The 27,023-nt window shown below is 38.3% G+C and overlaps 1 protein-coding gene across 1 annotated transcript in view; it reads right to left on the reverse strand.

Moving 5' to 3' along the window:
* The window catches only part of FGD6 (FYVE, RhoGEF and PH domain containing 6), a 114,190-nt gene that overhangs the window by 69,361 nt on the left and 17,806 nt on the right, over nucleotides 1–27,023 (reverse strand). Inside the window, exon 3 of the mRNA XM_047066232.1 lies at nucleotides 8,209–8,356. Within this exon, the coding sequence (XP_046922188.1) occupies nucleotides 8,209–8,356 (148 nt within the window). The remainder of the gene's footprint in view (nucleotides 1–8,208; nucleotides 8,357–27,023) is intronic.

Raw genomic sequence — 27,023 nt, forward strand, 5'->3', positions numbered from 1 at the left:
TAGAACTTAACCCAGTGGATTGTGTTTACTTGCTGACATTTTTGATTCTCTCTAGTTTAGGACCTTATTTACCCTGTATCCTGCACCTAGCACAATGCCTATGCACTGTGCAACTGATATGCATGAATAAGCAAATGTGTCCAAAGGTGGCTGCCACCTTCTCAGAATGTAAGAATGGAGCAATGTGTATTGAGTAACAGAAAAATGTAGACTCAAACCAACTAACAGGTATTATAGATATTTCATCATGTAAAAAACAAGGTGGGGGGGTTGGCCTAGATGTTTAAGGCCTTTTGCAATTCTAAAATTCTAGGAGTCTATGTATGTATTCTATTGTCTATTTTACCTTTTAAACTAGGAAAACTACAGAGCTAACAAGGGATAGTAACTACTAGAAAATGATTCAATGGATTACATTCATTTTCAAAGTAGACAGAAAGTCAAAGATAACTAAAAACCAGAACAAAATAAAAAGTTTTGGATTATCTTCAACTTGTAAGAACAATGACTAATTCTGACCCAAGTCAAACAGTGATGGAAAAATACACCCCACTGTAAAACCTCAAGAGAGAGGCCATATTTGGCATCTTAACTTTTCAGATAATGATAGTCCTCACTTCAATTACATCACATTTCAAAGCAGATTGCTTGTTAAATAGCTGCATCTCCTAAAAGCACACTGCTGTGGAAGCTGAAACATTAGCCACAAATGAAATTACTTTGTGAAGATCATAAAGTAAGTCAAACAAATTCAAAAACAGAACCTTTGATTTGAAACCCAGTTTTCTGTTCTGATCTCTTGATAACAGCCCACCCAGCTTTGTAAATTCTTAACTGTGTTCTCCTTTATTAATATTTGTTTGCAAGCAAAAATGTGGTGAAATTTGCCCATTACTTTTTAATAGAATACTTAAAAGCCCTTTGTCATTCTACTCAAGGGCTCTACTAAAAAGCAAAAACCTGGGGCACCTGGGTGGTTCAGCTGGTTGAGAGTCCAACTCTTGGTTTTGGCTCAGGTCATGATCTCAGGGTTGTGGGATCAAGCCCCGCATCAGGCTCTACACTGAGTGTGGAACCTGCTTGAGATTCTATCTCCCTCTGCCCCTCTCCTTCCTGCTCCCACACTCCCTCTCTTAAAAAATAATTAAAAAATAAAAAAGCAATAAACTGAACAACCAGATCTGTCTGAGAAACATGTTTATCATTAATTTCATTAAATTATCTCCCAAATGAGGTAACACCATGATTAACCTCTAAAGGACAAAGTTCTCTTAGGTTTTCACCCCACTCTTCATAAAGAAAATTTAAAAAAAGGGGCATCTGGGTGGCTCAGTAGTAAGGGTCTGACTTCGGCTCAGGTCATGATCTCACGGTTCACGGGTTCAAGCCCCGCATCAGGCTCTCTGCTCTCAGCACAGAGCCTGCTTCAGATTCTGTGTCTCCCTCTCTCTCTGCCTCTCCCCCGCTCTCTCTCTCTCAAAAATAAACACTAAAAATTTTTTTTAAAAAGGGTAATTTTAAAAAGGAAGAGATAGGGATGTCAACAATCAGGAAAGGTGAACAATGATGAATATTCTAACCATAATGAAGGGAAATGAACAGATCTCATTCTCAAAAAACCATTTATTATTTTTTTGACATTTTGTTGTAAAATTTATTTACTGATTTTGAGGGAGGGGGAGGGAGAGAAGGAGGAAGAGAGACAGAGAGAAGGGCAGAGAGAGAAGGAGACACAGAATCAAAGCAGGCTCTAGGCTCTGCGCTGTCAGTGCAGAGTCCAATGTGGGGCTTGAACTCACAAACTGTGAGATCATGACCTGAGCTGAAGTTGGATGCTTAACGGACTGAGCCACCCAGCTGCCCCTCAAATAACCATTTATTATTAAGCACTGAAAGTAATGGCCAAACACCATAAAACTAATGACTTGGAACAGAAAAAAATAGAGATTACCATGGCTATTCACTACCATCCCAAACACATTCCATTAACATCATTCAACTTCTATGGCTTATCCCCAGTTTTAGTAAAGACAGATTTTGGTTAAAAGAACAACAACAACAAAAAAAAAAAAAAAAAAAAAAAAAACCAAAGAACACCAATTCAGGGAGCTCCAAGGCAAGTTACTTAACCTGAATAAAAAACTCCTTTTCTTCATGTGAAAAAAAGAATAGTACATATGTCAGACCTATATCCTACTATGTTTTTATTTATCTTTTTAATCTTTTTTTTTTACATTTATTTATTTTTGAGAGACAGAGAGAGAGAGAGACAGCGTGAGCAGGGGAGGGGCAGAAAGAGAGAGGGAGACACAGAATCAGAAGCAGGCTCCAGGCTCCAAGCTGTCAGCAAAGAGCTTGATGCGGGGCTCAAACCCACGAACCGTGAGATCATGACCTGAGCCAAAGTCAGACGCTTAACCGACTGAGCCACCCAGGGGCCCCTCCTACTATGTTCTATGTTTTTAAAGATTAAGTGTAATACCTGCACTCACAGTACAAAGACAAGCACAGGCACACAGGTGTTAAGATTCTTCCCTGTCTGGTAGCACTTTTACCTTTCCAGGAGTATCTTTTTGAACATGTTTGATTTCTCTTCACAAAGTTAAAACAAGGGCATAGTGGCACATATCCTTTATTTTCTCTTCCTACTGAGTCTGGCAATTTCATAAGGAAATATTATTGTCATCGAGACATATCAGTTATGTGCTCATTATCTGTCCATGGAATATGGCATCTGTTATGGATTGAATCACGGCCTCCAAAAGATATGTTGGAGTCCTAACCCCTAGGACCTCAGAACATGAACTTATTTGGAAATAGGGTTGTTGCAGATGTAATTAGTAAGTTAAGATGAAGTCATACTGGACTAGGATGTGCCCCTAATTTGATTGGTCCTTATAAGAAGAGAAGAGACACAGGCACACATGAAGGGAGCACTCTGTGATGATGGAGGAAGAGACTGAAGTAATATAGCTATAAGCCAAGGATTAGCGAGGATTGCAGGCAAGCCACTGGGAAATAGGAAGGAAAGAGTCTCTCCTATAGGCTTCAGAGGGAGCATGGCCTTGTCCACACTGTGATTTTGGACATCTGGCCTCCAGAACTGTGAGACAATAAACTTCTGTTGTTTTAAGCCACCCAGTTAGTGATATTTTGTAACAATAGCCCTAAAAACCAATAAACCTATCACAATCATAATCACAATCATAGAAGTGTATTACACGTGCCTAATGTGCATAAACTTTCTTGACTTCAGAGTGTTTTTACAATTATTAGCTGGTATGTTACAACTATGTATCCTGTATTATCTTCACAACAACTCAGGGGAGTATTATTGTCTCATTGTGTCAATTAAGAAATTGAGGATCAAAGAAATTATAAAAGAAGTGGTCTTACTATGCTTCTACTCCAAAGACTTTTTCCTTTGGAAACTGCTACGACCTTCTTTACTTGGTTGTGAGAAAGCCAAATTTGTTTCCTCTTCTTGGCTGATGTATATAGGACTACACCACAGGCACTACTCTGTACAATCTTCCACTTAGCTTTACCGTTTTCCTTTAGCAGGATTTTTTATTTTAATAGATTCATTAAAATATTCACATTCCATAAAATGAATTTTTACTCTTCTAAAGTATAAATTCAATGGTTTTCAATATATTCAGGGTTATGTACTCATTACCACAACCTAACTTTAAAACATTTTCATCACCCCTAAAGGAAACTCCATGCCTGTAAGCAGTCACTCACTCCCCATCCTCCCTTCTGTCCAACCCCTGGCAAGCATTAATCTACTTTCTGTCTCCACGGATGTGCTTATGCTGAATATTTCATGTAAATGGAATCAGAAAACATGAGATCTTTTGTGACTGACTTCTACTCAGCCTATTTTTAAGCTTCATCCATGTTGTAGCATGCATGAGCACATTTTCTAATTGCTAAGTAATATTCCACTGTGTGGATACAGTACATTTGTTTATACATTCATCAGTTGATAGATCCATTTATCAGTGGAAGGGCACTGGAGTTCCTTCCATTTTTTTGCTTATTATGAATAATGTTACTATGAACATTCTTGCACAAGGTTTTTATGGACATATATTTTCATTTCATGTGGGTATATACCAAGGAGCGGAAATGCTGGGTCGTATACTAACTCTAAATTTCACCTTTTGAAGAACTGCCATTTGTTTTCCAAAGAGTCCATATGTGTCATTTTACATTCTCACCAGCAGTGTATAAGGCTTCCAATTTCTCCACATTCCTGGCCATTTGTATATCTTCTATGGAAAAATGTCTATTCAGCTTGTTAGCCCATTTTTGTAATTGGGCTATTTTTTATTATGATTGAGTTGTAACAGCTCCTTACATATTCAGGATATAAGTCCTTTATCAGAGATGTGTGCCAATATTTTCTCCTCTGTGAGTTATCTTTTCATTTTCTTTTTTAAAATTTTTTTTTTTTCTTCAACGTTTTTATTTATTTTTGGGACAGAGAGAGACAGAGCATGAACGGGGGAGGGGCAGAGAGAGAGGGAGACACAGAATCGGAAACAGGCTCCAGGCTCCGAGCCATCCACCCAGAGCCTGACGCGGGGCTCGAACTCACGGACCGCGAGATCGTGACCTGGCTGAAGTTGGACGCTTAACCGACTGCGCCACCCAGGCGCCCCTATCTTTTCATTTTCTTGATGGTACTGTGTATAGCACAGAAGTTTTTAATTTTGATGATGTCCAGCTTGTCTATTTTTCCTCACATCACTTATACCTTTGTTGTTGCATCAAAGAAGCCTCTGCCTACCCAAGGTCATGAAGAGCTATTCCTGTATTTTGGTTATAAGGGTTTTATAGTTTCAGCTCCTACATTTAGGTCAATTAGACATTTGAGTTAATTTTTGTGAATGGTAAAAGGAAGAGGTCTAACTTTATTCTTTGGCATGTGGATGTCCAATACCTCCAGCACAATCTATTAACCCTTTGATTTCTTTAACTACATATTTTGACTTTTTGTACTACATACATTTTTTTATTGTCACTTGAAATCCATTGTGATAGGAGATTGGTGCAAATAAACTAAATGACTTAAAATAATCATTTGACCATGGTCAAATGGCTAGTAAGTGGCAGAGCTGGACTGAACCACAGATCTTACAATGCCAAATTTCATGTTTTTTTTAGAACATATTACTGCCTTCTATGTAAACATGCTTCAGATTTATTCATCAAAGATAAGAAAAGGCAAGCTTGAAATTATATTTGGTTATATAAGGAATGACTGGAAATACTAAGCACTCAATTTGTGTAAGGAACTGTTTTAAACAGTGTATCATCTTTAATCATCACAATAATCTTAAAGAATAAAAACAAGTGTAAAAAAAAAAGAAATAAAAGAAAAACAACTATCTACCCTACTCCCTCTTCTTCCCACAGATGAGGAAACTAAGGCATAAAGGTGTTAAGTAAATTGCTCAAGATCACAGAGTTGGTAAGCGGTAAGAATGCAGGCAATCTGGCTCCCAAGACCGTGTTCTTCTTAACCACTTTGAAAGCAGATTACTTAAGAGGAAAGCATTCACCAGGCTATGCTTAGATGGATCAGCAACTGTCTAGAAAGGGAGAGTTAGCTCTTTTTATTATTGCCATTGCTGACTCAAGCTTGTCATGATGGCTGACACTTCAAAAAGGGAAATCATTAATACACTAGAATCAGGTATAAAAAAATCTTATTAAGTGTCCGTGATTAACTGAAGAAATAATCTCATCAAAAAAATTTTTTTAATGTTTACTTATTTTTGACAAAGAGAGAGTGAGAGAGTGAGCGTGTGAGCTGGGGGGGGGGGGGGCAGAGAGAGAGATACAGAATCCGAAGCAGGTTCCGGGCTCTGAGCTGTCAGCACAGAGCCCGACGTGGGGCTCGAACTCATGAACCGTGAGATCATGACCTGAGCTGAAGTCAGACACTTAACCAACTGAGCCACCCGGGCACCCCAGAAATAATCTCATTTTAAAAACAGAAAAATATTTAACAGCAGTGTGGCACAACTAAAGACAAAAACTAATAATATAAATACCAGAAGGGAAAGGAAAGGCCAGTACAAATACAAAGGAAGGAACTCTGGAAGTCTCCAATGACTACAAAACAAATGAGTCAATCAGGCAGTGTTGTGACCGGATGTGGTGGAAAGATGCATAATACAAAAGGGTTAGAGAGAAATCGTTCTTTTACGCATATGTCAGTGAGATACCTAGTAGAATGTGGATACCGCTTTTGGTTACCATACTTCAAGAACTATGGGGAGAAATCAAAAGGGTTTGAACAAGAGAAATAAAACAGATGCAAACAATAGGAAACAGTACTTGTTAGAAAAAGAAGAACTTGCAGCTTATCAAAGATAGTAAAGGTTGATTTAATTATAGTCCTTTGAGAAGAAGACCATTGGAAGGCTCTTCCCCAAATTCCGAAGGATTTGGATCTTTCCAGTCATTTATTTCTCAAATATCACTTTCTTAGAGGCTTTTATTCTAAGTAGCCTCCTCAGTTTCTAGCACATTGCTCTGTTTTATTCTTTTCACAGCATGTAATTATCTGAAAATCTCACTGTTTTCATGCATATATGGCCCCTCTTGTCCCGTTAGGATGTAAGCTGTTCAAGAGCAAAAACCTTAAGCACTGCTTTATGTCTTGTACATACTTTTTATGTCTGGTATATCTGGGAAGTAGTATTTTATAAATACTTGTAGAATCTATATCTATGAAACAGTAACAAGGAAAATGAGCTTTCAAATCAGAGATGGCAGCTACCAGTAAAACATAGGAGGAATTCCTTAATAATCAAAGTAAAACCTACACACTGCTGAGGGATGCTGTGGGCCTATAAGAAGTCACTCAATCTGTCTTAGGTATCTTACAAACTCACCTGCCTTAAGGCTAAATAATTTCTAGCGGTTACTCCCAACTCTTATGAGTCAGTACTTTGCAGCATGAAATATTGCAAGAAATAATCATTGAGTTCCTACCATGTACTGAACAGTGTTCTAAGGCTTTACACATATCAGATCATTTAGTCCTGACAATTATCTGAGATAAATTCTGTTCTTATCTTCATAAAATGGAGGCTCTTTAGCTTAAAGAGATTAAGTAATTTGCCCAAAGTTATCTACCCTGCTCCTAAGTATTGGAGCTGGGATTTAAACCAAGATAATTACATAACTTATGCCATTCATTTAAGGCTGAAATAAATTTAAACAAAGCAAAAATATATTAAACAGGAAACAATGAATTGATAAATTATGGCATAGAAGTTGGATGACAGGGATTTTCTTCTCTATGGTTTGATACGCTTGCTATGCGGATCCTTTCAAATTCTATTTTGCTGTAACATTCCAACACATTTTAGGGTTATTGTTAATATACTATTTTTCCCCTTGTAAGTATGTCTTTATTAAAAAATATATTTAAAATGAAGCACTCATGTCAAACTAGAGAAACAATATAATAAACCTCCATGTATTGACATATCTTAAATAATTAACAACATATGGACAATCTTGTTTCATGTATAGTGTAAATACACAAAAACTGACTCACTTCAAAGGAAATCCCAGTATGTTATTAACAAGTCTTTATTCTATCTCTGAAAAGACTTCATTAAATCTGAAATGCATCTAATTCCTTTCTTTCAAGTAGACTCACTTGGATTCAAGGAACAATCCTAAGAGGGGATTTTCATTATCAAAAAGAAAACCAATGGACATTGCCAAAAATAATTTCTCAAAAATTACTAGTCTCTAAGTGATGTGCATTTAGAAATATGATTATCTTAGGCACTATATTATACCAAGAACTAAATTTGAATTAGAAAATGTTTTATAAAGGCGGCGCCTGGGTGGCTCAGTCAGTTAAGCTTCCGACTTCAACTCGGGTCATGATCTCATGCTTTGTGGGTTCCAGCCCCATGTCAGGCTTTGTGCTGACAGCATGGATCCTGCCTCAGATTCTCAGTCTCCCTCTCTCTCTGCCCCACCCCTGCCCCTCCCTCTCTCTCAAAAATAAACACTTAAAAAATTTTTTTAAAAAAAGAAAATGTTTTATAAGTTTTAAGAAAAAATTAACTAGGGATTTTGTGCCTATCATGCTAATAAATATTATCTCCAAATTACATGAGAGACCAACAAATACAAAAGTAGAAACAATTAAATACCAATATATACCTGTTTGTCTCCCAGGTCAGGGTCCCCTTTACTAGAATTAGAGCTGACATCGTCTTCGTCAGAACTGTTGAGGTCTTCTTCCTCATCTGAAGGAAGTTCACCAAGACCAAGGTCAAGATCGTTGTGTCCCTCCTGGGATGTTCCAGAACTGTTTCAATAAAAAGTATTGCATTAGTCACCTTTAATAACAAGGAATACTACCAAAAAACAAACATGATCAACCATCTTATTCCAGGTATACCTAAGGGATGTAAACACAGGGATGGAAATAGCCAGACCAACCAAAATTCCCCTCTCTTTCCTATCTCAGCTGTCAAAAACACAAACTCATCTTGAGATTAAAATAAACATCTTGAAAAACATGTATCTTCATGATAGGAAGGTGGATGAGAAGCAAGTTTTCTAGCTGCCCTAATCCTATGCTTCCATCTCCTTACTCGAAAAGATCAGGTCTCTCTACCCCTATAAACCAAGAAGCCTCATGGGATATGGACTGTATTACCACAAAAGGGCACTCACTGGTTAAACAGGAACATTAGAAAAGGTGGTGTTTCCCTGGGTCTCAGTTTTTGTTTATTTGTTTGTTTTAAAGCAACTAATAAATCTACCAGAATTGGGAGGTAATGACGGTGAACACAATAAACCATGCATGTGCTATTATGAACATGTGCCCAACCTCCCTGATTATCACCAATTCCTTTTATGTAACCACATCGTAAGACATGGGAAGGGACAAGGATGTTAAAAATTCTTGGGCTCTGATCCAGACCTGTTAAATCAGAAACTCTAGGGGTGCAGGGCCCCTAGGAGATACATGTTGGAAGTTTGAAAACCACTGTACCAGCTCATTTACCAACTCTGCCTCGCCAGCCTGACGTCATCAACATTTCCCATTTTGTATTGAGACAGATCTCTTGAATCTAAGAGCTATTGTTGCAATCCAGTCTGTAGGGGGGAATTCCACAGCAAAGTTCTCCAGGAAGACAACAGAAATAATTCTTTCTAACTTTGGTTGTAAAGGCTCAGGAAGAAATTATCTGTAGCAACTGCTTTCCTGTCTGCAGTCTATAAGAATATCTGCAGAAGAGTCAGTAAAAGATCACAGAAAATCATCAGGAGAAACACTCACACGGAATAAAGAGAGTTGCATTTCACCCTGGCAGGCCCCTTTACAGATCAAGGTCAGGTCATTCAACTGCCAAGGCTCCTACAAGTTATGAAAATTTCTAACAGGAATCTTAAAAGCTAAAGATGAATTTTCTGCCAGTTCCTGATTACACATTGTAGGATACAGACTAGCCTCAGATGCCATTCCTGGAACTCAAATGTTACACAAACCAGTTGGGTGAAGGCAGAATGCCAAAAGGAACACCTCCCTCTGACAAAGACAGGGGTTCCTTATTATTCAGTAGCTAGAGGGCCTCAGAGAATCATATTGCAGCCTCAACTAGGTGGGTGCGTGCCTTATCATAGCTCCCCATGACATGGAGGAGACTCACTCTCTAGGGAGGAGGTGGGGGTGGAGAATGGAAGCTTTCTAGTCAGATCACTGGCAAGATTCACTGTCTCTGGTTGCAGGGACAGGAGCCCAACCCAGCTGGGTAATTAGGTGATTTAAATTAGCTAGCATAAAATAAAGTTAACAGGATGCAGAGACTGCAGGATCCATCCATATAAATAAAAGAAAACGTACCTTCACTTCTTATCTTAATTCTTTATCTTTCGTCCTCTAAAACCCTGTTACTCATAAACACATTCAATCTATGACCAGCTTCAGCATCACCAGGAAGCTTTTCAGAAATATAAAGCCTTAGGCCTCACCCTGCTGCAATGAATCACAGTCTGGTTATAACAAGATCCCAGTAATTTGGTTTTTTGAATCAGTGCACTCTTTTAGACTCAACAGTATAAAAATTTTGAATAATCAGTAACAGAGCTTGTAGCACCTGTGAGGAAATTAGGTTTACTTTGTCTGAAGAGAGAGCTGAGAGGTGTTTCCTGGTCCAACATTTGGAAAGCCATTACTAAGGATACAGTAGGAAGCTAGTAGCCACAACTGTTAGGGATATAAATATTTACAACAGTTAATTTAAGGACAAAAAAAAAAAAGCTTTAAGTATTAAAAGGACATGGATCAAAACGTAACTGCCATAAAATGTTGGGAGTTGTTAGTTCTGAAAGTTGCTTTCCTACAGAAAACCTTCCCTGACCAACCCCTCCCTAACCACATTGGTTTACTTGTCTCTTCTGAATCCTACACCATCTCATTCAACTGCACATGGCGATATATTTGTTTCCCTCCCTAAAATGTAAACTCCTAAGGACAAGAAAATGGTCTTTTTCAGTTGAACCCCCAGGATCCTGCTTGACACATAATGGGCCCTCAATAAATTTTTAGTGAGTAAACAAAAATTATATTAGAAAGCAAAGAGTGTCAAATTTCAGACGTTCAGATGGTAAGTATTTATGGCAGTGGTGATCATAAAGAAAGGTTTGGGGAGAATACTGGAATAGTGTATGGTTTAAAGGAGAAGGGGCATCCTAAGCATCATACTCAATGGTGTGGAAGTGGGAATATTTGTTTTCAGAAAACAAAAAGAACATTCAGGCTGCAGCAGGAGTCTCCTACACATAATGGAAAACAAGCTTGGATAAGATAACAGGTACTAGCCTGTCAAGGGTCATGAACAATAGCAGAGTCCATACTCAGCTTGTAGGCCTTCAACAAGAAGACTCAAATCTTCCAGTAGACCTCAAAGATTTCCTTAATCCATACTTCTCTCCCATTAATGACAACAGAAAAGAGAACAACATCCCTTCCATCAACCCAGGCCTGTAGGCCCAGCCCATGCCCCAGTCCCCCCACCCAAACAGTGAAAAGGATAGCCCTAATTAGCATCAGTGAGGTCCCCCTGATCTCAAAAGATTAAATTGAAGTAAAAGGAGCTCCCTATGTATCTGGATAGTAAATGGTAGACCATATACAATTTCTGAAGCTTGCAAGGGAGGAATGTGAGCAAAGCAAAGCAAAGCAAGGTTTTAGGAAGACTAATCTTGTAACTCAATGGGAGCTGAATGGGGCGAGCACAGGGACAGAAGTGGATAGGGATCTGAGAGGTAATTTCAACAGTATAGACAGCCTGAATGAGGTTGGCTACATCAGGAATTAAGAGGAAGGGCTAGATATAAGAGTTAAAAACTTCATCAGGGCTATGGTAAAGAGGTAGGGGAAAAACCGGAGTCTTCCTTCAAGTCACCAGCAAAATGAGGGGGACATCAATTGAAACAGAAATTTCTTAACAAGGGATATGATTTTAAAGAAAAGATAACGGGTTTGGCAGCAAAATCAGGAAAGATGGCATTTAGCATCCATATTTACACGTTTGTGTCTACATGTTCAAACAGAGAAAAGTTGTTGATTAATCTATTTTCCTACATAATTCTTAGCAGCTTTCAAATCTATATAGATAACTTTAGATCTCAGATAATGAAATATGGACTTCTTACTGATGCCAGTCATTGAGTTGGGGCTCATCTATTCTTTACATTTCCTTCCCACTGTCAGGAAGATATCGTCCTAACACTGTCAGCCTTGCGGGTTAAAGTAACAGGACATAGTGTTTCCTCCACAATTTCCTGCCTGGTTATTTCACAATTTGATAATCGAAGTAAAAGGAAAGTAAGCTGCAAACACAACCCAAAAAGAATCAAGACTGGGCTCTACCTCCCCAGGCCATCCTTTCCAAATCTGGATGAGGTAAGGGCAAAGAAAAGTAAAGCCAGAAGTAAATTCCCACTGATTAGGCAGCTGTCTTCAATTCCACACGTCAAGGATCTACATACACATTTGGATCTGCACATCTGATTACTTAACGCCATCACTTTTTAAAAAATTACGTATTTTGGGGGGCACCTGGGTGGCTCAGTTGGTTGAGCGTTCGACTCTTGGTTTCAGCTCAGGCCATGATCTCATGGTTCGTGGGTTCAAGCCCCACATCAGGCTCTGTGCTTACAGTATGGGGCCTGCTTGGGATTCTCTCTACCCCTACCCCAATCACACTCACTTTCTCAAAAATAAACTGTAAAAACAATTTTTTTTAATTATGTATTTTTTATGTTATTTGCTATATAGGCACAGTACACCCTCCCCTGTAAGTACATGAAATTTCTCTTTTAGGTAAGATATCACACGAAGGAGGGTTTCTCTTTTAGAAGGAACTGTCTCTTTAAAAAGACTCATTTAATCTATCTCCCCTAAGAGTTTTTCAGAACATAAAACTGCACAAGGCCGAGCCAGACATCACCAACAAAACATCCTTGTGAACCTCCATTAACCTGAAAAATTCCAGCAAAGGGAGGGGAGAACAAGGAGAACAGAGAAAGGAAAAGGAGAAGCACAGTGAACTGAGAAGCACTTTCAAAGCATTGAATCCTGTCCTCTTTGTTGATGAATCTAGTTATCTTCTTCCTCTCTTATCTGAGCCCCCGAAACATAGAATGTTCCATGTAATTCCTCCTAAACTTGAAGAAAAAGGTTATTCCAGTGTCCTCACTTTCAAAGTTTCTTTCTAATTTTCAAGTCACAACATGTAAATCTGAACTTCTGAGATCTTTCTCTTCCTCTTTCTACCACTCTTGGACCAAACTGAGCAGAACCTGCTAGTCCTCAGGATGTTGTTATAATTCTCCTATAAATGCTGTCTCATTTTGACTTAGTGATTATGTGTTTCCTTTGGCTGCTTTCATATTCATCACAGAATGAACAGAAAAAACAACTGTTAAGCGCTTGAACGATGAACACTACATAGAAACATAAAAATGTTTTTTTAATAAGTTATGTATTATTACATGCTAACTACATAATATTGGTTCACAATTTTCACCAGGAAAGTGTGTACATTTAGTTTCACCAGAAAATGTTCTACTCTGTTATTTCAGCTCCTTTACTGAACTTTTGATTCAGGGGTCGGGTTGAAAACCATAAATCAAATCAATAAAAAACGGTTTAGAAACCACTCTTATTCTTGTTTTCATGTCCTCTTTTTTTTTTTTTTTTTTTAAAATTTTTTTTTCAACGTTTTTTATTTATTTTGGGGACAGAGAGAGACAGAGCGTGAGCGGGGGAGGGGCAGAGAGAGAGGGAGACACAGAATCGGAAGCAGGCTCCAGGCTCCGAGCCATCAGCCCAGAGCCTGACGCGGGGCTCAAACTCACGGACCGCGAGATCGTGACCTGGCTGAAGTCGGACGCTTAACCGACTGCGCCACCCAGGCGCCCCTCATGTCCTCTTTTCAATTACCCAGTACTTGGAGAATTTTCTCCATTTTCCACTCAGATGATTTTCCTGGGAACTATCTTTAAAATGAGTAAGTAAGTTATCTCTCTACTACTCTTAGGGAATATGGCACAACTGTAAATAGGTATATGTGGCCATTTTCATCCTCGAATAACGAAAGATGCATATATTTGTGGCATGTTTTTAGGTTTTCCAACTGTAGGCTCTTGCACAATTATTGTTAAGTATGTGCAGAGCCAGGGTGACAGAGCATAAAAGCCAAGAGATAACACTGAGTCTGTAGCAAACTTATCTGACCTCAACAAAAATCAGGTTCTTCAAGTGTGACCTCTACGTGCTAAGAGGCAAACCAGATCATCTGCTAGGTCTTCTCTATTCCTAACTGCTTTAACTAAAAAGAAACGTCAGTGTTTCAGTAATATGTAAGCCGTGGATGGCTGATGTTCTAATTATAGTGTAACAGCAGAAATCCTTCCCCTCAAAGAAAGGTATATACATTAGTTTTTAAATGTATATTAATCTCTAATCTTCTTTTGAGAGACAGACTAAAGGTTAGAACATACTTTATTTTCATTTTAAACATTAATGGATTTTATTATCTTGATTTCAGTAAAAATAATCTTTAATTTCACACATGTATACAATGCATTAACTTTCTTGAATTAAACACTTTGATTAATAAAACATACAATACAAATAAAATCACTACAATAAGGGATAGCACAGCAGGAGTATGTTACCAAAAAAGGAAAGGAAATGAAAAAGAAACCTGCAGCATAAAATGCATACGGTTAGTGTTTTACTCTTTGGGTCATGAATTTAGAGGTGTTAACAACCAAGCCTTTAAAACTACCAAGCTGGAATTCTATGGCTTCAGAAAAAAGAAACCACAGAGAAATACCCAGCTTCCTTGAAATATAAACTGAAGGACGGTTTAAAAGCTGATTTGAGGTGACACTGTCAGGAAAGAATACCAGGCTTTAGTGATGCAACTTTGAAAAACATGCCCACTTTATTTTCCAGGGGCAACCTTAACCTCTTAAATACCATTTCCATTTCCTTCCCTAGATACGCATTTGTTACTAGGATTCTCTAATCTGCAGACTGACAATTAAAAACAAAATCACGATCAGTACCCCGAGGCTGCTATTTAAGATACAGTCATTACAGGACTACTCCAAAAATGGTTTAAAAGACAAATGGAAAAGGGGTGCCTGGGTGTCTCAATCAGTTAAACGTCCGACTCTTGATTTGGGCTCAGGCCATGATCTCATAGTTTCTGAGATCAAGCCCTGATTGGGCTCTGTACTTGACAGCACGAGCCTGCTGGGGTTTCTGTCTCTCCCTCTCTCTGTCCTTCTCCCGCTCGTGTGCACATGCATGCTCTCTCCTTGTCTCTCAAAATAAAATAAACTTAAAAGAGAGAAAAAGAAATTGTAAAGGGATTGTTCAACATTCTATAGGGGCCACAGAATAACCATACAACTTGTTGACTATTGTTGCCACAGCGAACAGCACCATACTATTAGGCATCTCCCACAGCACTCTGGGTTGTGGGAGAACTCCTAGCCTGTAAATAAGGGTGATCATGCCCTCCAGGGTTCCTGGTGCAATCCTGATGTCATAAGAGGAGCCTAAGGCTGATCACAGTCCAATAGGCACTCTTGTCACTCTAGCTTAGCTGGGAGAATCTGGTTCAATCATGAGCTGCTCCTAGGTGGAGAGGAATAGATTGTGATAAAAATGTCTCCTGATATAAGCACTAGCTAAAATAAATACCAAACATTTAATTACCAGCAATTTTGCTTTCTTAAAATTTGGTTTGAGAATGATTCCCTAAAATACTTTTCAAGAAATGTGGACCAAAACCTTTTTGTTAATACAAACAGAAAAGCGTTCTATTAAGCTTAGAAATGTCTCCAAATAAAAGAGCCCAAATGTCCATCGATGGATGAATGGATAAAGATGTGGTGTATGTGTACACACACACACACACACACACACACACACACACACACACAATGGATTACTACTTGGAAATCAAAAAGAATGAAATCTTGCCATTTACAACTACGTGGATGGAACTAAAGGGTATTATGCTAAGCGAAATTAGTCAGAGAAAGACAAATATATGACTTTACTCATATGAGGACTTTAAGATACAAAACAGATGAACATAAGGGAAGGGAAGCAAAAATAATATAAAAATAGGGAGGGGGACAAAACATAAGAGACTCTTAAATACGGAGAATATAAGAGGGTTGCTGGAGGGGTTGTGGTGGGGGGGTGGGCTATTTGGGTAAGGGGCATTAAGGAATCTACTCCCGAAATCACTGTTGCACTATATGCTAATTTGATGTAAATTTAAAAATAAAAATAAATAAATAAAATATATTAGATGGGGGGGTGGGAGAAATGCTTCCAAATAAAATATAGCAGGTTGCCAATCCAGTTTTGTCATTGTAGCAAAGTTTATTGTGTTGAAAAATAAAACAGTTTTCAATAAAGTTAGGGTTGACCCAACATCCCTTCTTCCCTTTATGTAACTCATTAGTACCACACAAATAAAGGCCACTAGAAATAAAGGGGTTGGGAGGGCTACATGAGGGTGCTTCATATTTAGACACACATACACACATGGATGCTTCACATTTACACACACACACATTTACACACGTTTTTACATATTTTTAAAAAATATAAAACTGCTATGCCATTTATTTCAATAAATATTGAGGACTTATTATGTATCATATTATTTTAGGGGCTGGATGAAGATAATCTAATAGAATTAGTTAATATTCAAACTGTAAATTCTATTGGTTGCTTCTCTTTTTACCTGCTGAGTGAAACTTTTCTATACAGATAAAGGCAGAAGGAATTAATACCACAAGAATTAGGATAAAGGCAGGGACTATTTTCCGAAGAGTACAACTAAAAGTTAGTGCATGCTAAATGTTAAAGTCAGTGCACAGACATTAAGGGCTACAGAACCAGAGAAATAGATACCTCATGCAGGCTGGGGCAGTCAGAAATTTAAGGCACAAGCACGTGAAAGACTCCAATGAATAAAGAGGAGCAAAGGCATCCTAAGTTGGAGGGAAGGGAAGCAGTATAAGCAAAGGCTTGGAGGTAGGAATTGAAGTGTTGTGGAAGGTGCTGGAGGCAGGGTGGTGGTGGGGATTTCTGTGTGATGAGAGGCTAAGAGTGTCTACCAAATTAGAGACAGATCCCTCTCTTGGAGGGCAGCCATGGCAGAAAAGACAATCATCCATCTATGATAGGAAATGGGGATACCCACTCCTCTCCTTGGCTTTGCCAGGTTTTAACACTAGAGTAGGGAACCTAGTCGGGGAGCTGGGCCAGAGGAGTGGGACTCATTGATGAAGACATAAACACCTCATCCTTTGACTATCTTCTTAATCAGGATGACCATGTGTTTTTCTGTCTACTATACATGCCACATTGCTCCTGCCAATATCTCTTTATCATAATCCTAACAGCCACTGAAAAGGTGTGGGCCTTTTGGAAAATATGATCATCCCTCTGCCCATGCTATGCTCTTGACTGTGAGTTAGTATGAAACTACTATGGTATAATACCTATTGTATTCTGTCTTGACATCCATGGAAAACGAAGAGGATGCCAAACAGCCTGAATGCAAGTTGCCCTTCCTATTCTGTTCCCACAGATAGGGTGCCCTAGCCAAACAACCTTTTTTTTTTTTATCACAGGGGCAGTTCTGGCTACACCTGAGTAGAGGATTTTAGTTCCTTGTCAACATATGGAATTATTCAAACCAGCCAATCATATCCTCCCATGGGAACCAAAGGGGACCCATTATCTTGATACTGTATAGCCTGCTTTCCACGGCCCCTGGTGACTCATTCTGTTCCCAAGTGCAAGCTCAGTGTGGGCCTATGTGGAAGGCTATGTCCTCCTCCCCTGTGTATGTGACCAACCAACTGTTGTCAATCTCATCTGTCGGGTGTCATGCGTTTGACCATCTCCATAATGGAAGGACAGAAATCCCTCCCTTACCAACAGGATGAATAAAAAATAATTAAAACATCAGTAATTAAGTTATTAATTAGATTATAAATTAAACACTAAGTTTTATTAGAAATTACATAACATATTATAAATAAATGTTAGATAACAAATTATTAATCAATTATTCATTAAAAATAAACGACCGCAGAGGGTGCCATTTTCTGGGATCCTTAAGTACAAAGCAGTTGCACTGGTAGTTTTGGATATAATTATCCTAATAAATCCCATTGAAGGGTGTATCAAGTTAGCTTCATGTACACCTAGTTATATTTAGTATAGGCATCTGAAGTCTGTCATGATAAACTTCAGCAATTTTCAAATTAAAGGTATTAATGCTATGTGTTACAGAAATGACATATTCCATGTTACAGAATATTAAATGTTACATTAAATACAGACCCCACTATAATAAAGTAGTAGGGAATTACAAGGAAACCAGTAGTTAAACTCAAGAGACATCTGCTTTCAGTCCCAGATCTTATTTTAGCCAAGCCTACTTGAGTGTTTCCATTTTCTAATAGGAACTACAACCTGTAATTGGGATTTCCCACTGCCATGGGGAAAAGGATAGTAAGCTTCTTGGGAACCCATAAGTAGTCAAAGATGAGGAGGTTAAACTGTCACTCATGAACACATCAGTTCACTTCCTTATTTAAAACTAAACATGAACAATTCTACTTATCATTTGTCTTCTTCAGGTACTATCCACAAAAGAACTGTCCTAAAAATCTACTCCAGGCCCCCTATGAATCATCAATAATCCCAAAGACTCATCTGGAACCCATTTCTTTCTCAGAGCGTGCTAAGGACACAGTCCTATTCTTTCAAGACTTGAGAGGCAGTAGAGGGCATCAGGAAAGGAAATGGGTTTTCTTCCTCCATTCTTCCTCCCATGCATCAGTGTATCTTTCTACTAGTTAAATTATTAACTTGTTCTGTGTTTCTCTTTCTTTCTTTCTTTCTTTCTTTCTTTCTTTCTTTCTTTCTTTCTCTCTTTCTCTCTTTCTCTCTTTCTCTCTTTCTCTCTTTCCTTTGCTTCCTTGATTGGGAAACCAAGAAACATCTTAACATTTCTATCAAACTTTTATAGATAGCATCTTTGAAAGCTAGAGTCAGGGCAAATGGAAGGGGAGTAAAAATAAGCATGCCATTTTAGAAGTGAGATACACAAATTCCCTTTAGACAGGGTCAAAAGCATTTCATCATAGCTTCATACATTCCCAGGAGCAAAGAGGAAGCAGCAGTGAAGCGAACAAAAAAACACCTAAACCTAAGACAGACTTGCATTTGAATCTAGTCTCTACTTCTCACCTGGCTGTGTGTAAATGGCTGCCTATTTAGGGTCTTTTATTTTATACTTCTCTAAACTATAAAACAGATAACACTACTGGCTATGAAGATTAAATCGGATAATATGAACATGTCTGGTACATGCAACGGACAGGAAATAAAAGAGAATTTTTTTTTTTTTTTAAGAGAGAGGGAGTGGGGAGAGGGGCTGCGGGAGAGAGAGAATCTTAAGCAGGGTTCAATCGACAACACAGTGCTCAATCCCACAACCCTGGGATCATGACCTGAGTTGAAACCAAGAGTCAGACACTCAAGTGACTGAGCCACCCAAGAACCCCAAAGATAAATTCTTAAAAAAAGCAGACATGAGGGGCGCCTGGGTGGCGCAGTCGGTTAAGCGTCCGACTTCAGCCAGGTCACGATCTCACGGTCCGGGAGTTCGAGCCCCGCGTCAGGCTCTGGGCTGATGGCTCAGAGCCTGGAGCCTGTTTCCGATTCTGTGTCTCCCTCTCTCTCTGCCCCTCCCCCGTTCATCCGTTCATGCTCTGTCTCTCTCTGTCCCAAAAATAAATAAACGTTGAAAAAAAAAATTAAAAAAAAAAAAAAAAGCAGACATGAGAAGAAGTAGAACTTAAGTGGAATGGCAAAAGGAACTGGAAGGTTTTGTTCTTGTTCATCCTTGGTAACCTAGAATTTAGTATGATACCTGATCTCTCTTTCCTGCATGGATGAATAAATTAGTGGACTTTATCCTAATATCTCACACAAAAATAGTACAGTATGAACAGACAAGTCCAGTCTGCTTCTTTTTGTAAGGCCCATGAGCCAAGAATGGTTTTTACATTTTAAATGGTGAAAAAAAAAAATCAAGAATAATGTTTTGTGACATGTGGAAATACATAAAACTCAAATTTCAGTGTCTACAAATAAAGTTCTATTGGAGCATAGTCAAGCACATTTGTTTTTGGACTGTCTATGGCTGCTTTCATGCTATATCCACAGAGCTGAACAGTTGCAACAGAGATTACATGGTAAAAATATTTACCATCTGACCCTTTGTGGAAAAAGTTGGCTGACCCTTGCTTTAGTAGATTACCCAGAAGGAGCAGAATATCTGCTTTGGAGCAAAATGGCCTCTGTTTTTTTGTTTGTTTTTTTTTAATGTTTTTATTTATTTTTGAGAGAGTGAGAGAGCACGAACAGGGGAGGGGCAGAGAGACAGAGAGACACAGAATCCCAAGCAGGCTCCGGGCTCTGAGCTGTCAGCACAGAACCTGATGTGGGGCCACAAACCATGAGATCATGACCTGAACTGAAGTTGGACACTTAACCAACTGAGGTACCCAGGTGCCCCCAAACTGATTCTGTTTTAATCTTAGCTCTTCCACTTACTATCTAAATGAAAATGAGTGATAAGCTCTTAACTTCAATTTGCCTCAGTTTCTTCATCCATAAAATGGGGATAATAATAGTGCCTACCTGAAAGGGCTTTATGAGAATCAAACAAATTTATATGAATAATGTACTGACAACAATGCCTGGTATTTGTATGCATGCTCTCTCACTTCGTACATGTAGAGTGTCATCTGCAATATTAAGAAAACAATTAGTTCAGATACTTAAAAGTCTAGACTTGGGTAAAAAAATGACTTCAGACAGAAGCTTCTGCATTATCAGTCATGTGAAACAGCTCATCATCAGTGTACATGGCTGAGTAAAGAACTCCTGCAATGAGATCATATGAGCCATGATTTTGTAGCAGGTCACCCCTACTCTTGTTATAAATGTTTTACTTCACTGCTTCTTTTTGGGAGTTTATTACTTGTACAGTAATATCCTGAAGCTTGGAATAATCACACTTTTACCCATATCACAACACTGTTTCCTATTTCTAAAAGAATTTCAGTCACCACCTAATTTAGAGGTGTCCTATTAGATCTCAAGATACTTTTAAAAGCACCTTTCTAAACACTAGCTTTATCCCTCTTTGGTAAATAAAGATCACAATGAGCAACACAGGCTACAAAGACCTCTGAAAGTTATAAAAAGTACATGTCACTTATGCATTGAAGTTGCTGATTCTTTTAGTTACGTGAACTTTACTTTGTAATGTAAAGCAAGGTACCTGGATTTCTTTTCTAATTACAGATGTTCATCCTACAGTAGAAAGTCTAGTAGACAGCACTTCAAAACCTTGATCCCCTGCTCTGAGCCACTAGCTAAAGGCACCAAAAAAGGAGAGGAAGGAAGTAAGGACAAATTAAGGTACCAGAAAATAGTAAGAAAAGAGGGAAAGAGGAGAGATACAAGGAGCAAGTAGAAAGACAAAGCGTTATCCAGGAACGTGATCCACTCTTCCATCTGTGACATGTGCCTGTACTACCCTAGCTGTTCACTGAGTTCCTGGTGAGTTAAGCTTTGTGTTAGGCACCGAGGTAACACAAGAAGGAAGACTTCCTGCCTAGGGGAAACAGTTCTGACAGCCTTTGCCTTTCTCAAGTACCTCCAAGATAAGGCCTCCTGGGAACAGAGATTAACTACCCCTAAAATTTCCATTTATTCTAAAACTTTCCATATCAAAAAACAAAACAAACCCCCAGAAAACCTTTTCTCTCAACTAGAATGGAGGGGGATAAAGAGAGGGAAAGGAAGGAACATTTTACTTTTCGCTTTATGTACATTTAACTTTAAAAGAAAAAAAAAAGGATTCTATGTAATGCTTATAATTTAAAAACTTAATACAGAAAATCCCCATTCTCCTTCCCCCAAGCTTACTAATTTCAATTATTTCAAGCATTCCTCATATACAGTATATATATATACACATATATATGTGTGTGTATATATATATATATATACATATATACACATATATATGTATATAATACTTAGGAAGAAAAGATCAAAGATAAGGAGAAAGGATGGCCTGGAGACAGCCATCCCTATCTAAGCCTCCTATAAAATGCAAAACAAAACAAAACAAAAGTCAGACCATGTTGACATGTAAATTACAGCAGTAATTTTCAGTATACTTCCTGTAGACAGACTATAAATGAACACACTTCCAACCCTCTAAATTGTCTACCACCTGTCAAGGAAAATGATAAATTCCCTGTATGGTAAACCCAAGGAAGAAAGAACATCTTTACCCTAACATCAGGTAAGTATAGTAAGATAGAAGCTACTGTAAACTCCAACAAACCCTACTCACAGTCACAGATTTTAACTTATGCAATCAACCCACAGGGCATTAGCAGAAAAGCCAGCAGACATATTTACTGGAGCCAAGACTTCAACAAGCAGGCTGAAAAGACAGTAATCTGTAGAGTACAGGAGAGTATGCGAAAATACTTTGCTCCTTAGCAGTGGGAAGGGCTCAGTAAGAATTAAAGATGCTTAGAATTACTACTATTGAGAATCAATCTAACAAGGCTACATTCAATGGAACGGTTAAGATCTCATGTTAGCCCACTGTACAAAACCATCAACAGGTAATCAAGTAAACACTGGGTATGAAAACATACTTAAACTAATTTCACCATCAAAAAGCCCCTGAACCTATTAGAGCTAATGTATTTGCTTACTTTCTCAGTGTTTAAATTTTGCTCTACAAAGAGTTCATATATTTTAATGAGACCAAAACTAATTTCTTTAATAGTCACAGAAAACTTTCACCCTTCAGACCTTTATTTTATATTCTTTGCTAAAACCCTAGTACCAATTCTCATTTTATTTACTTATTTTTAAATATTTGTTTATTCTTGAGAGAGGGAGAGGGTGGGAGAACAAGCACAGGAGAGGGAGACAGAATCTGAAGCAGGCTCCAGGCTCTGAGCTGTCAGCAGAGCCCGACACAGGGCTCAAACTTACGAACTGTATGATTATGACCTGAGCCGAAGTCAGACGCCGAACGAACTGAGCCACCCAAGCGCCTCCCAATTCTCATTTTAAAAGTTTCTTTTATCCAACCCCAAATATGGTACTTAGCATATACTTGGTATGCAGTAAGCACCTGTAATTGGAAACACAGTTTAATATAACTGGAAACACAATTTAATACTAGGATGAAACGTGTAATCTATTAAATAGCTTTCTCAGGTTATCTGTACAAGTTCACAAACATATCCTATATTTTATTGGTCTTCTTAATAGCTAGAACATCAGATTTTATCTGTATAGTGAGAACACTAAAAGATAAGGGTAAAAAGTTTTCTTAAGTTAACATTTTTCTAGAAGATTTCATAGTTTAAAAAAAATTTTTTTAACATTTATTCATTTTTGAGAGACAGAGCATGAGTGGGGAAGGGACAGAGAGAGGGAGACACAGAATCTGAAGCAGGATCCAGGATCTGAGCGGTCAGCCCAGAGCCTGACGCAGGGCTTGAAATCACGAACTGCGAGCTGAGCCAAAGTCAGATGTTCAACCGACTGGGCCACCCAGGTGCCCCAGATTTCATAATTTTTTTTATTTAAGATTCTTATATTTTTCTCATCTGGACACCCGACTACTCGAGATTGGTGTTGATAATATACTTTATTTGCAGACAACAGAGTTTAAATAACATATTTCAGCAGACCAGATGTTCAAATCCTAAAATAATGATATGGGTAATTGACCCCATAAGAGAAAGCACATTTTCTATAGCTAAATCACTCTAATCATTTCCTCATATATATAAAAATTGCACAAGGCCTTCACCAAGCTCTTGATTTTGGGACATCCTAACAGTTTGGCTAACTCCTTTGGGTACCTACAAACTGCTTAGATTTTTATTTTTTAACTTTCAGTTTTCTTACTACATGTAAGATATAGAGACAGATCTTTCATTTAAGAAGAGTTTTATAAAAATATTTTTTTTAGTATTAAATTATCTGCATTTTCTGAATCGCACATCACATCACGATAGGCACCTTAAGATACATACTTTGAGAGACTGTTAAAAATTGCTTTTGATTCGTGTGGGAATTTAGGCCTATGGCTTCTTTCTGCAGGTTCGTAACAGGACCAGTGGAATGAGTGGAATGGAAAGTTTCTTGCTTAACAATTCTACAACATATAAGGATGCTCACTATCTAATAAAGACAGACTCATGTGAGGTCTCTTAGCCCAATTTCTCTTCTTCAAGGGAGCTTTGTTTTAGCAAATAGCAATAATTTTCCAAATCAGTGTAACAGCTTTCCAAAATTAACAGATGTTTCCTGTGCATTCTGGAAGCCTAGTCAGTGGGACACTGGTTTACTCAAAATGCAGCTGGATTCTGACCTCACACAAGTAAAAGCGATATATAACCTGACAACTATTTACTCAGATGTGACCACCTATTTTGTGCCAGGTATCTGCTGAGGCCAGGGACACAAAGATGCTTATAATATTTATTCTTATATTTCTTATATATTATGTTTCTTTTTTTGGAGGGAGTGGTAGGGAGAGGCTAACAAACTGCTAGGATAGAATAATAAAGTAGTGCTGTGCAAAAGCAGACGGAGGAAAGGGGTGACCTGTACTGCTTGGTATACAATCAATACAGTAGATGGTAGCTATTACTTTTATTACACTGTAAATAGGGTATGTTACGTAACATGCTATGGAAGGGAGTGGCAACACAAGTATCCACAAATTCACTTCCTCAGTCTTTCAAGAACTATTTACAATGTGCCTATTATACATCAGGCACTGTTCTAGGCACAGGGGAGAAAGTGATGTAACAAAGTTAAATGCCTCACTCATTCATGCAGGTTGTATTTTAGTAGTGGAGAGAAGTGGGAAATAGATAATATACTGATGGGAAAAGAAAGTGTTATTAGAAAGAAAAACAGAACCGGGTAAGTGGGACAAGGGGATAGGTGGAAGAGGTAGGGGTATTTTCTTACCTTTCCTACACTAGAAAGGGAGAGTTCCGTGAAAGGTAACATTTGAGTTAGGTCTAGAAGGATGAAAGATACTGTCTGGAGGAGGGTGTGTCAGGTAGTAGAACAAAGCTATGAAAGGGAACAGGGTGCTTAGGAATGTTGGTCAATCTTATACAGGTAGGCAAACTCATGACATTATAAAGGCCAACTGGGGCCAGACCACAAAAAGTCTTATTTACTAAGGTAAAGAGTTTGAATTTTATTCCCTAGGGAGTAGGACACCAAATGATGCTTAATTACGAGATAATTCTTTAAAAACAATAAACCAACGGGGCGCCTGGGTGGCTCAGTCAGTTGAGCGTCCGACTTCGGCTCAGGTCATAATCTCACAGTCTGTGAGTTCGAGCCCTGTGTCGGACTCTGTGCCTGCTTCGGATTCTGTGTCTCCCTCTCTCTCTGCCCCTCCCCGGCTCATGCTCTGTCTCTCTCTCTCTGTCAAAAATAAATAAACTTTAAAATATATATATATATATATATATATATGAAAAAAACAATAAACCAAAAAGTCTCACTTGAAAATGGGCCAAAGAAACAGAGATTTCACCTGAGAGGATATATAAATGGCAAATATGTGCATGAAAAGATATTTAACATCATTAACCATTAAGGAAATGCAAACTGCACCACAACGGGATGTCACTACACACCTATCAGGATGGCTAAAAATAAAAGTGGCAAACACCAAGTGCTGAAGGGGGTGTAGAGACACTGGACCACTCATACACTGCTGGTGGGAAAGTAAAATAGTACAGCTACTCTGGAAAACAGTTTAGGAGGTTAGTTTAGGAGGCAGCACCTCCTAAAACTAAACACGCAATCACCACATAACCTGTAACTGTACTTTTGGGTACTTATTCCAGGGAAATGAAAACATATGTTCATACAAAAACCTATACATGAATGTCGATTATAGCTTTATTTTTAAGAGCCAAACAGTAGAAATGGCCCTTTAACTGGATGTCCTTTAACTAGAATATTACTACTCAGCAATAAATGGAAAGAGCTATAGAGACATACAACAACTTGTATGAAATCTCCAGAAATGATGCTGAATGAATTATGATTCCATTATATATAACATTTTTGAAATGACAAAAAATTTGAAATGGATTATTGGTTGCCAAGGTTGGGACTGAGATGGGTGAGAGGTGGGTGTGGTTATAAAAAGGTAACAAGGGGGATCTTTGCAACGATGGAATTGCTCAGCATCTTCACTGTGATGGCAGATACACAAACCAACACGTGGCAAAATTACATAGAACTAAATACATATATACATACTGAGTACAAGTACTGGGGAAACCTAAGTAAGATCAACAGATTGTATCAATGTTAGTATCCTGGTTGTGCTATTTTACTATAATTTTACAAAATGTTACCATGAAGAGAAACTTGTAAAAGGATACTAGTTTTTCTCTGTACTCGTTCTCTTTTTGCTTTTAATTTTTTAATGTTTATTTTTGAGAGTGCATGCGCGCAAAATGGGGGAGGAGCAAAGAGACAGGGAGACACAGAATCCGAAGCAGGCTCTGGGCTCTGAGCTGTCAGCACAGAGCCCGATGCGGTGCTCGAACTCACAGATTGCGAGATCATGACCTGAGATGAAGTTGGATGCTCAATGGACTTGAGCCACCCACATGCCCCTCTTTCTTTTTTTTTAAAGAGAAAACTTTTTTTTTTTTTTTTTGATAGAGAGAGTGAGCTGGGGAGAGGGTCAGAAGGAGAAAAAGAAAATCTTAAGGAGGCTCCACCCTCAGTGAAGAGCCCAACGTGGGGATTGAACTCATGAGTTGTGAGATCATTACCTGAACCAAAACCAAGAGTCAAAACCAAGGGACACTTAACCAACTGAGCCACCCAAACACCCTGCCCCTGTACTATTTCTTACAACTGTACATGAATCTACAGTTATGTCAGTAACACTTTCAACTTAAAAAAATCATAAACCAGATTGTAAATTCCTTGTGAATAGGAACTCTCCTTAGTTTCTCTGATTTCTTGTCTAATTCCCCTATCCCCGCCCCCCATTTCCAAATGTTGAGACCAGCCTGAGAGAAGGACATAGTAAGAGGTAATTATTTGGTTTCTGGTTTATCCAAGGGGAATTAAGTTTATTAATTTCTATAAAGGTAAAATCTATATTTTACCAAAATTCTCTATATAAATTCTATAAAATAAAATCTAAAATACCAACTGTCTCTGAAGTAGTTGATTATCTACTATGGAATAAAATGACTTCAAAATATCCCCGTTAGCAGTTAAAATG

Source organism: Lynx rufus, unplaced genomic scaffold, assembly GCF_022079265.1.
Source record: "Lynx rufus isolate CCGP_SWC_20201006 ecotype Redwood Valley unplaced genomic scaffold, mLynRuf1.p SCAF_7, whole genome shotgun sequence".
Classification (NCBI taxonomy): Eukaryota; Metazoa; Chordata; class Mammalia; order Carnivora; family Felidae; genus Lynx; species Lynx rufus.